We start from the raw sequence: 12,601 nt of genomic DNA, 5'->3' as shown, positions 1-12,601 counted from the left end.
TTGAAAGTTTTTTTCTTTCTTCTTTTAAAGATGTTTCCATTTTTCTGGCTTCCATTATTTCTGATAAATGAGGTATCATTAGAATCACTTCCGCCGGGAGTGGTGACACACACTTGTATTCCTAGTACTTGGGAGGCTGAGACAGGAGGATCGCAGGTCAGCCTCAGCACCTTAGTGAGCCCTCAGCAACTTAGTGAGACCCTGTTTCAAAATAAAGAATAAAAAAATAGGACTGGGGGGTGTAGCTCAGAGATAAAATACTCCTGGATTCAGTCCCCAGTACCACAAAAAACAAAAAACAACAAAAAAACAACACTTCCCTGATGTAAGTGTGTAATTTGCTGAGTGTCTTACTACTATAAATTTATGTCTTTCAACAAAATGGGAAAATCTAGGTTATTATTTCATCAAATGTTTCAACCTCACCTTCTTCCTCTTTTCCTTTGGTTATCTAATTCTATATAATTAGACCCTAAAGCTTCACTCATTTTATTATCTTTTCTCCAACTCCTCTGCTATTCAGACTGAATAATTTCTACTGATTTAAGTTCACTGACTTTTCCTTCTTCTTTACTGTTAAGCAAAACTACTAACTTACTCATTTTTAAGTACTATAGTTTTGAATTCTAGAATTTCCAGTTTTGAGAATCATTTCTAGCTGGTCATGGTTGCACATGCCCATAATCCCAGTATTTGAGAGGCTGAGACAGGAGGATAACAGGTTTGTGGCCAGCTTTAGCAACTTAGTGAGGCCATCTGAAACTTTGTGAAACCCATTTCAAAAGAAAAATAAGGCTGGGGGTGTTGCCCAGAAATAGATTGCTCCTGGGTTCCAGCTCAAGTACCGCAAAAAAAAAAAAAAAAGGACTGGGTGTAGCTCAAAGGTAGAATGCCCTTGGGTTCAATCCCTAGTTCACACACACACAAACACACACACACACACACACACACACACACACACACACACACACAGAGAGAGAGAGAGAGAGAGAAAGTAGTAATCTCTCTCTCTCTTTTGTTTTTGGTGGTACTGGGTGTGGAACCCAGGGGCTTTTCTACCTCCAGGCTATACTCCCAGACCTATTTTATATTTTATTTGGAAACGGTCTCACTAAGTAGCTGAGGCTGGTTTTGAACCTGTAAGATCTTCCTGTCTCAATCTCCCAATCTATTTCTTTTGAGATTTCCTTTTTATTTATTTTTTCCTGGTGTATTTTCCATTATATCTTTAAGCATACTATAAAATATTAGAATAATAAATCCAAATCTAGGTGATCCTGGGGTGGCAGTTGTCTCCATGGATTACTTTTTAAGTTTTGCTTTTGATCCTGAGTATAAATTTCACCTTTCCTAATTCTTCACATACTTGGTAATTTAGAATTGCGTTCTGCAGTTTGTAAATGACATATTTTAAAGGCTAGATTGTTATATTTATCCAAAAGTATTAATTTTTGTTTGTTTTAACAAACAATTTGGGGGGACTCCAATCCCAGACTTGTCCCTCATGCAGAGATAGCAGGTGAAATTTCTTTTTCATTAGTTGTACTGCCTAGTGTACCTTGCGCACGTGACGTCCAGGTAGCAGACAAAGATTTGGCAGAGTTTATAATAAGAATATGGAGCTTTTTCTATCCGGGTGTCTATTCCTGAAATTTTCCATTCACTTTTTACTGGCAGTAGTGAGTGAAATTTTATCTTCTGATTTTTTAAGCCAGTAGAAGAGTACATTTCTGTTCACGTGTTGGCTGTCCCTTGGATAGTACCATTCCCAGGCTCAAAGCGGTTAGAACCATGAAAGCCACTCAGTGTCACTTCCTTCTAAGCACTGCTCTCCAGCACTTTCGATGTGTGCTTTTTATATTTTTCCAGAATTTATCACTGCTATCTGTAGACACTGAGAAATTTATCATATCATATCTGTCCAATAGGAACAACTCCAACCATTATCAGAAGCAAAACTTTTGTACCTATTTTTCAAATCACCTCACAAAAAAAATTTTTTTTTGTGGGTCTGGGGATGGAACCCAGGGGCATTTGACCCCCAAACTACAGCCCCAGCCCTATTTTTAATTCTTTATTTTGAAACCGGGTCTCACTAAGTAGCTGAGGCTGTCCACGAACTGCGATCCTCCTCCAGTCTCAGCCTCCTGAATGCTGGGATTACAAGCGTGTGCCACCACGCCCGGCTACAAATGTTATTTCAGTTTTGAAATTAAAATGCCCAAATTAGTTTTAAAATAAGAAAATAAAATGTTCTCAATAAATTTAGGGACTTCCGGGAAGATGGCGACCGAGAAAAGCGGGGCTTAAGAGTCCGGCTAACAAACAATCTCCATTACCACAAAATCAGCGCCTTTCATAGCCAGAAAACACCATCACCAGAGAAACAAAAAATCACCAGGCTCCAGAGAGAAAGCGGACTGAGAACAGAGCTCAGAGCCACAGAGGAGATAACCGGCCTCACGCCCGAGGATGCGGCAGCAGCGCCATACTGCCGGCGGCAGCGGCAAATTCACCAGACGGTTACAGCAAGCTGAGGTGAGCCGCTGCGGAACAGCCAGGCGGGATTTCTCGCCGCAGGTAAAATCTAAAGCTCCCAGTGGCTGAGCTCAGCACACGCCGCAGGGATTCAGAGTGGAAATCAAAACCAAGAAGAAATACGCCAGCCTCATGGCTGAGGGCGTAGCAGCGGCGCCATATTGCCACCGGCAGCAGCAGCAGAGAATTCACCCGAATCCAGTACAGCTACATCTGCGCACTCAAGAACAGTGAGTCAAATTGCGGGCCACAGAGGAGAAATCCCAGTACTGTACTCCCTGGGACTTGACCCAGTGGGGGAGTGGCGGTGGCAGAGATATCACACCATAGGAGAACGTGCAACCTGGCACCCCCCACAGTCTAAAGCAGCCTCTATCGACTCTCTGGGTCGGAGACTCTGTGATACAACCCAGTAAAGGAGTAGTGGGGTCTGAGATACTACTGACTCGAGATCCAGAACACCTTAAGTGAAGTCATAGTGACCCAAGGGAAGAACCCAGAGAAGGCACAAACATCGGAAATCATGGGAAAGAGGAATAACACTGGAGCAATGAATGCCCACAACCCCACAACATCAGAACCCGATAAAACAGAAAATCAGAGATTTCTAGAAGATCAAATCAGGAAAATAACTGTAGAAATAATAGAGGTGCTTTGAAAAGAACTCAGAGAGAGCCAAAAAGAGATAAAGGATGCAATTAATGAAGTAAAGGCCTCAATTCAAAGCACAACCGATTAGACCACATGGAGAACAGAATCTCGTTCTTAGAAGATGATCATTCCAAAAATGAACGCATAGTTTCTAATCTAGAAAAAAATATCCGACAGCAGAAATATGATATTGAAGAAATATGAGCCCATTTTAAGAGAGCTAACCTAAGAATAATTGGAATAGAGGAGGGAAAAGAAAGTGAAACCAAAGGGATCAACAATCTCTTCAAGGAAGTAATAGCAGAAAATTTTCCAAACATAGAGCAAGAGGTCGATACACAGGTCCAGGAAACTTATAGAATTCCCTTTAGACAGGATCGGAGAAGACGATCCCAACGCCACATAATTGTCAAAATGACCAATGTGGAAGCCAAGCAGAGAATCTTAAAGGCAACAAAAACAAAGGCTAAAGTGACATTCAGAGGCAAAACAATTAGAATCACTCCAGACTTCCCAAACCAAGTCATGAGAGCCAGAAGGGCTTGGAGTAACATATTCCAAACTCTGAAAGAAAACAACTTCCAGCCAAAAATTTCCTACCCAGCCATACTTTCTATCAAATTAGATGGAAAAATAAGAAGCTTCCATGACAAACAGAAACTGAAGGAATTTATGTCTTCAAAACCAGCGCTAGAGAAAATACTCAAAGAGATTAACTACAAAGAAGAAATAGGTAACACTCACCAGAACCAGAGAAACAAGATTTTCCATCCAACAGTCAACTAAGATTGGTTATCTGTGGAGATTCATTACTTATGTTAGTCTTTTACCTATCTCTAAATGGTATTGTTTGCCTTTATTGTTGTTAATTTTTAGGATTTCTAGTTGGAATATTAAAATACCTTCAGATATAGCATTTGGAAATATTTTATCCCATTCTATTAGTAACTTTTAACTCTGTTTACATTGTCTTTGGATATACAATATTTTTTTTTATTTTTTAGGGAGTTTGTATACTCTTCTGTTGCCTGTGCCATTGAAATCATATCCAAGAAATCACTGCCAATTTCAGTGTTGTGAGGTTTTATGACCCAGATTTTCTCCTAAAAGTTTATAGTCTTAAGATTTATATTTAGGTCTTTTATCTATTTTGAGTTAATATTTGTATATGGGATTAGGTAAGGGTCCAACTTTATTCTTTTCCATGTAATTATTATTTTTCAACAATATTTAGTTAAAATATTATTATTTCCACCACCAAATGTTCATGGAAACCTTGTCAAAAATAACTTGACAATATAGGGAAGAATTTAGCTCTAGGCTTGTATTTAACTCCAATGGTTTATATATCTGCCTTTAGAATAGTACTACACTGTTTCAATTATTGTAGCTTTATATGGTTTGAAATCAGAAAATATATATCTTCTAGCTTTGTTCTTTTTCAAGATCGTTTTGGGTATCTAGAGTCCATATTCCATATTAGGATAGAGTTTTTTTCTGAAAAATAAATATAAAAATACATGATAGTTTCACCTAAAAAAATAGAAAAAAAATATTCTCTGGTAAGAAAGAAAGTAAAAAGAAATATTGAAATGTTATTTTTAAGTCATCAAAAGCTTGGTATCAGACAAATGAAACTGTTATGGTAGATTATCATTTTTAATTTTGGATAAATTGCTATAATACTAGATGTCAACCACTAAGCCAAGCATGGGAGGGAGGGATGGGGAGGGAATGGGGTGGGGATCGGGTGGGGGCTGACTGGGCGATGTGTGCATGTATGTCTACAAAAGTTTGTATCCCAGTATGATGTATGAATACAGTGCACCAATAAAAAATAAATAAATAAATAAATAAATTTAGGATTTATAAAATAATGATAAGGCCTGGAAAGTTTCAAAAACAGTTTCATACTGCTAACACACAATGAAATTAGATCTGGTTCCTATGGCTTTGACATTATGGAGTAGATGGCTTTTATTGGGTGGACCTTCAACATCATGGAAAAATAATTCTGAAAATAATGGCTAGTACAGTAGAAATATACGTAAAATTACGCTGAGTTTAGCAGTATATAAAATATATCAACCCAGGTAAAGTATGGATTTTTCAAATGAGACAAGTATGTTGGTAGATAAGCTAATCAAAAGAACAGAAAAAAAAAGACTTGAAGTTTAACAACTGGAGAAATGAAGGCAGCCAACTAAAGAAGATTCACTTCATGAGACAGATAAAGTAAATCCCAGTAATTCAAGATGGAAATTATAAAAGAATTCTGGGAAGGTAACAATCATACTTATTATAGGGGATGACACAGCCTATATTTTCCATCGTCCTTAAATTCTAGTTAAGTCCTTTTTCAAGGCAGTAGAAGAGACGTGATAGTATTCTAGCCTCTCTGTAGTTGTAACCTAAAGTATTACAGACCACTGCTTTAGTCTTAGAGGATTTGTTGGCCTGTATGAATGAACAGAAACACAGTTTTGCTGAATGTTCTTGTGTCTCTGAATGATGCTGATCACAATACATTAGACAGTAAAGATCAAGGACTGATTAAACATGAACAGAAAGGTTCACATATTCACAAATTTATGTTTCCTCTTGGTATCTACAGGGATTGGTTCCAGGAACCAGTGGATACCAAAATCCATGGATACTCAAGTTCCTTATATAAAAAGATGTGCTATTATATAACACAATCCTCCTATATACTTAAAATCATATCGAATTTATAATATTTAATACAGTGTAATGCCATGCAAATAGTTTTGTTGTATAGGGGACTGTGACAAGAAAGTAGTCTGTATATGTTCAGTACAGAGGCGATCCCCCCCCCCCATCTATAGTTGGTTGAACTGGCTAATGCAAAAACTGGGGATATGGAGGGCCTGGCTTAGAGGTAGATAGAGATAGAGAGATAGAGAGATAGAGATAGAGAGATAGAGATAGAGAAAGAGAGAGAGAGAGAGGAAGAGAGAGAGAAAGAGAAGGAAAGAGAGAGAGAGAGAGAGAGAGAGAGAGAGAGAGAGAGACAGACAGACAGACAGACAGACAGACAGACAGACAGACAGACAGACTGGGTGACTCAACAATTTAGCAAGATCCTGTTCCAAAACAAAAAAATAAAATAGAGCTGAGGGTGTAGCTCAGAGGTAAACCACCACTGGATTTTATTCCCCTGTACTACAAACAAAACAGAAAAACTTCATAATATTTTTTGCCTAAAAGACAAACTTGAAATGCTATCAACAGATAAAAAGTTAAGAGATAGTATTTTCATTATGCCAATACAAACAAGGAGGAAACTGAGATTGTAAGAAGTTTAGATTTCAGAAAAAAATATATTCACAATTAGGCTATTTCAATGCTTGCTTTGGCAGTACATACAGTAAAATGTAGAGAAGACTAACATGGCCTCTGTGCAAGGATGACAAGCAGATCTGTAAAGTGTTACATAGTTTTGGATTTCTGAAGTAGATTCCTTACCCTCCCTGGACTCCATTCTTCTGGGAGAGACAAAGATACAAAGTTAAAACGGGGGGAGGGGCATTTCATAATTTCAATAATATCTGTTCCAAAATATTTTTGTGTGTGTGTGGTACTGCGGTTCCTGGAAGCCCTCCTCCCTCCAGGCTACACTCCCAGACCTATTTTATCTTTTTATTTATTTTATTTTATTTGGAAACAGGGTCTCTTAAGCCAGCACGGCTGGCTTCGAACCTGCGTGATGTTATCAGGCTGAGGGCTCGGTCCCACAAGACAGCCTCCTTCAGATGCCAATCACAAGTAGAAGGTTGTCACCTATGGTTCTGAACAACTGCTGTAAATGTGGGGTTCCAAATCTTGGGTTAATTTTCTAGAGCCAGTCGCAGAGCTCAGGGAAACATGCTCACTGACTTATTATAAAGGATATTACAAAAGATACTGATTAATAACCAGATAGGAGAAATACATAGGGCACAGTGTAGGGGATGGGACTGCAGAGGTTTGATGCCCTCTCTGCCACCCTCCAAGCATCTCCATGCATCCAAGGAAGCTCCTTGAAGCCTGTCCTCTTGTTTTTTTTTAAATCAAGGCTTCTTTATGTAGGCACAACTGAGGCCAGCATTGCTCACTGGTGATTAACTCAACCTTTAATCTCTCTCCTTTCCAGGGGTGGTTGGTGGTGTGGGGTGGAGAGTTCCAGCCTTTTAATCATGTTGGGGTCTTTCCAGGGACTGGTCTGCACCAACAAGCTATCTAGAGATATCCCAGTCACCATCACTTTACTGGCATATAAAAGACACTCTTGAGAATTCCAAGGGTTCTAGCTTCTGTGTGCCGGGAATCAGTGGCAGAGGCCCACTATTTATGTATTATAATACCACAGACCTATGTTTCAGTAAGCATTTTTACTACTCTGACTCCAAGTACCTGATGACCATAACTTAGGGAAAGGAAGATTTATTTGCTTAATTGAAACTGAAGGTTTCAGTTCATGTTAGGCTGGATCACATCTGCAGAGCTCAGGGCATGGAGGTGGGAAGGAGAAAGGGAGAGATAGAGAGAGAAAGTGAGGAGAACAGGAACGAGAACATGTGTGAGGAGGGAGGGGTGAAAGACATACAGGATCCCCAAGGTGACACTCCAGTGACCTCCCTCCTCCAGCTACAGCCTACTGCCTACCTCACCACCCAATACCTCCATTAATCCTTCAAGGGACTTGCCGCCGATGATATCAGAACCCTCACGGCTCAATTATTTCACCTCTGAACTTCGTTGCATTGCTGCACACGAGCTTTTCCAGGGTACATTCTGTGCCCAAAACATATAGAACCTGATAGGATTAGTCTGAAATAAATTGAGGAAGCAACCAAAACATGAGGTAATGTGAAGAGCAACAGCCCGGGGCACAGCTGATACTCAGAGTTATGCGAATTTGGTTACTTCCCCTATTGAGTTTCTCCAATGGGTAAAAATAGTTTTGTAAATGAAAAAGTTGACAGGAGTTAATTTTAGAAAAAAGAAATGAAGAAACATCAGAGTATCCCAAATTTGAGTCCAAATCAGTGGAAGAATAACAATAACGAAATTAAAGAGAAAGAGGTAGAGATTACTGGGAGGAAGAGATTGAGATATGCTACTAGCTGGTAGAAATACCCCAATGGCAACTGAGGTACAGAATTGAATAGAATTAAAAATCTGTAAATCATCATTCAAAAAAGTTCACTAACCCTTAAGTGTAAGGCCCCAAGGGAGAGATAACAATATGAATATGACATGACAGAAAAGCATGAGACATGAATTCTATGGTGATGCTATTACACTAAGATGCTATTACTGCCAACAAAGGGTTATGGGCCATAACAGTGACAGTATTCTTAACAGTCAAACTGAAACCAGAACTTACTAAAATATTTAAATTTTAAGGGCTCTTTAGAAATTGAATAAATAATTTTAGAGATGTTTATTAAGTTTGAAAGTCTGACTTTGTCTCCTTTCTCTCTCTTGCTATATATATTCAGATATGTATGTGTGTGTGTGTGTATGTGTGTGTACATACATACACCCCCAGCATTCCACTGAAATATGTTTAAAAAGTAAAATTAAAATCTCTGCCTAAATTTAAAGGACAAGTTGATTACCATATATTTAATTATAGTACCTCACTCTACTAGGACTATATTGAGGATAATGACAATGTAGAAAGAAGTCTAAAAATATTTCAGAGAACTGTTCTATTTAAGATACTATCTTGCTTATCTTCAGCGAATAGGCAATGATGCCAAATTAAAGAAAGCTTTCCTGGGTAAGTGACTATAAAGTGTGTTTGTATACACCTACACTTTAATATCCATACATCCACATCCTCACACTCAATTCCACACTTATACTGTGAGGACTAATTCACTGCCCAACCACAGTCATCAATCAACAACACTAAAATCTTACATGGTTCTTTGTTAATGAAATAACATTTGGCTTTTTCCCAAAGTATAAGGAAAGGGAGAATCAAGGCATGACTATCTCTTTCAAATACTGTATAGGCTTCATATAATAGGGCTATAAGTCACATTTTCTAAACCTTCATATAAATATAAATATCACTTTTCCCATATGACATCTTTATATTCCTAGTCCAAGTGTTATGTAAACACAATTTGGTAAATCTGTTTCATGGCAATACTTCCACCCTTACTGGATAAAATTTCAAGTTGTCATTGCAGCTTTAGACATAAGAATAATTTTGGTTCATTAATATACATTCCAGTTTATTTCATTTAATTAACTTCCATTCCAAAGTCATAAAAAAAAAATCACACCTAGAATAAAACAAATTATCCTCTCCCCTACCTCGCTTGGTACCAGGAATTATCAGGGGTACTCTACCACTGAGCTACATGTATCTAGCTTTTTTTCCCCCCCCCAGGGGACATTCTATGGGGAAAAAAAAAATATATATATATATATATATATATTGTGTGTGGAGGGGTCTGGGGATGGAACCCTGGGGGCATTCTACCTCCAAGTTACTTCCCAGCCCTATCTTTTATTTTTTATTGAAACAGGGTCTCACTGAGTTGCAAAGGACCTCACTAAGTAGCTGAGGCTGTCCATGAACCTGCGATCCTCCTGTCGCAGCCTCCCAAATGCTGGGATTACGGGAGTGCGCCACCACGCCTGGCTTATGCAGACCTTTTAATTTTTTAGTTTGAGACAGTTTTGCTAAGTTGCTCAGGCTGACCTAAAACTTGGGATCCTCCTGCCTCAGCTTCCCAAATAGCTGAGATTACAGGTATACGCCACTGTGCTAGATGTAAGCTGCTTTTTAAAATCACTGTTTATTAAGGGCCTTTTTTTGTGACAGGAATTGAACATAGGGGAATTGTACCTACAAGCTATACCCTCAGCACTTTTCATTTTCTTATTTTGAAACAGGGTCTTGCTAAATTGCTGAGGCTGTTCTTAGATCTTTCTGTTTCAGCCTCCCAAGTACTGAGATTACAGGTGTGCACAACTGTGTCTGGCTTGTCAGGGCCAAATTTTGACTTCCATTTAATTTGTAGTCATTATTCTTTCATGTTAAAAAATTGTGGCTGCATTCAAGATATCTTTTTTATTTTTAAAAAAGCAATGTAAACTTTCCATTAAAATATAATTCATAGAGCCGGGCGTGGTGGCTCACGCTTGTAATCCCAGCATTTGGAAGGCTAAGACTGAAGGATCATGGTTCTCAGACAGCCTCAGCTACTTAGTGAGGCCCTCCGCAACTTAGTGAGACCCTGTTTCAAATTAAAGAATAAAAACTAGGGCATGGGGTGTAGCTTGGAGGTAGAAGGCCCCTGGGGTTCCATCCCCAGACCCCCCCCCCACAAAATATATATATATAATTCATAGAATAAAAATTTTAAATTAGATTTTCAAGTGCAAATTTAAGAAATATACTTACCTTTGATTCGAGGTAGACATTGGCTGATGACATTTTTGTAATTTTGCATATGTAACTAACTAAAGAGATGGCACAAAGTATAAATAAGCTATCATTAATTAATGCTCGAATAAACACAGTCCATTTCAACTTATTTTCTGGGACATCTCCATGGACTAACATTGCACAGGTCAAGTTCACCACTAAAAACAGAAGGCTTGCTAGTGTAAAGCCCAAATGCAGTAGAATTCTGAAAGAAAAAAAAGAATTTATTAGATGTTTATAAAACTGAGACATTAGTATGTTATTTTAGGTACAAGAATTTCTTCATCTTAAAATATTTCTAATTTCATTAAATACAAACTTAATAATCTCTCAGGTTTACTTGAGCTGTCTGTGTTGTTATGAAATTAGTATCTAAACTATGTAAAAATGACATATTTAAAAAAACTAATTCAGTAATAATTTCATGTAACTTGAATTTAGTTGCCTCTACCAGGAAGATAATATAGGTTAATTTTAACATTATTTTGAGCGATTCTAAATTTTTCACTTTTATAACTATTAAACATATTTTCATTGACCTTTCCATTCTGATAATTACCAGACTTAAAAATCTGCCTAGAAAATTAATATGCTATATTTAAATTTAAATTCATAACCAAGCATGATGGCACATGCCTATAATCCCAGTAACTTGGGAGGCTGAGACAGGAGAATCCCAGGTTTAAGGCTAACCTTAGCAATTTAGTACAGCTCTCAGCAACCTAGAGAGACCTTGTTTCAAAATAAAAAAATAAAATAGGGGTAGGAGGTGTGGCTCAGAGGTAGAATGTCCCTGGGTTCAGTCCACAGTACCATATACACACACAAAGAATTTAAATTCATCATCTAATATTAATTTCAAAAGGTAAAGGAAATGTCTTTTAAACAATATTCACTCCTGTGAACTCCCAGTTGTCTACAGCAAAGACTGTTTTCAAACTTGACTAAAGGAGATCATAAAGGACAGGGTATGCTGAGTATAAGCACTCGTCAGTACCTCATCTCCTCTTATGAAGGTGCACATTTACTATGCATACAGAGCAACTTGCACACGAAACACATAACCTCTTACCTTAAAAAAAAAAAATTAGGTCAACACGTAAAAACTCTCCAGGTAAGGTATGGCCAAGTAGCAATAAGTCCTTCTGTCTTCCTTCTTTTCTTTTTCTTTTTCGTTTTTTTTTTTTTTTTTTTTTTTTTTTTTGTGTGTGTGTGTGGTACTTGGGATGGAACCCAGGGACAATTTGCCTCTGAGCTACATCCCTAGCCTAATTTTATATTTTGAAATAAGGTCTAAGTTGCAGAGGGCCTAAGTTTCTGAGTTTTGAAACAAGCCTGCAATCTGCCTGTCTCAGTCTCCCAAGTACTGGGATTACAAGTGTGTGCCACTACTCCCAGCTGCTATAATTGCTTTCTAGAAGACAACAATACCAACTAAAGTATATTTATATACCAAAAGTAATACATATGATCCAGAAACTTATTTTGCATCCTAAGGGATCTTATTTTGGATAACTTTCAATTGTAGGGAATCATAAATCAACTGCCCTTGGAAATAATTCACATAAGATAAATGAGAGCCAGGCATGGTGGTAAACACTTGTTATCTCAATACTCGGGAGGCTGAGAGAGGACTGTAGGCTTGAGGACAGCCTTGGCAATGTAGTGAGACTCTCAACAAATTAGCAAGATCCAGCCGGGCGTGGTGGCGCGCGCTTGTAATCCCCGCGGTTGGGAGGCAGAGACAGGAGGATCGCGCAGGTTCAAAGCCAGCCATGCGCGCTGGCTTAGGAGACCCTGTTTCCAAATGAAAATGTAAAAATAGGTCTGGGAGTGTAGCCCAGAGGTAGAAGGGCTTCCAGGAACTCCAGTACCACCAAAAAAAAAAAAAAAAAGATTAGATTTTAATATTCCCTTAGACTAAATAAGCAAAATAATAGTTGTACAGTTTGAAATCTA

General features: G+C 38.1%; 1 protein-coding gene across 1 annotated transcript in view; it reads right to left on the bottom strand.

Annotated features, from left to right (window-relative positions):
• Positions 1-12,601, bottom strand: part of GPR137C (G protein-coupled receptor 137C) — a gene marked incomplete at both ends in the record, with an annotated part of 68,634 nt that overhangs the window by 21,384 nt on the left and 34,649 nt on the right. Inside the window, one exon of the mRNA XM_080707409.1 lies at positions 10,619-10,847. Within this exon, the coding sequence (XP_080563535.1) occupies positions 10,619-10,847 (229 nt within the window). The remainder of the gene's footprint in view (positions 1-10,618; positions 10,848-12,601) is intronic.

Source organism: Muscardinus avellanarius (genome assembly GCF_963383645.1).
Source record: "Muscardinus avellanarius genome assembly, chromosome: 12".
NCBI lineage: Eukaryota > Metazoa > Chordata > Mammalia > Rodentia > Gliridae > Muscardinus > Muscardinus avellanarius.
Note: the sequence above shows the minus strand (reverse complement) of the source record. Positions and strands in the feature narration are given on the sequence as shown.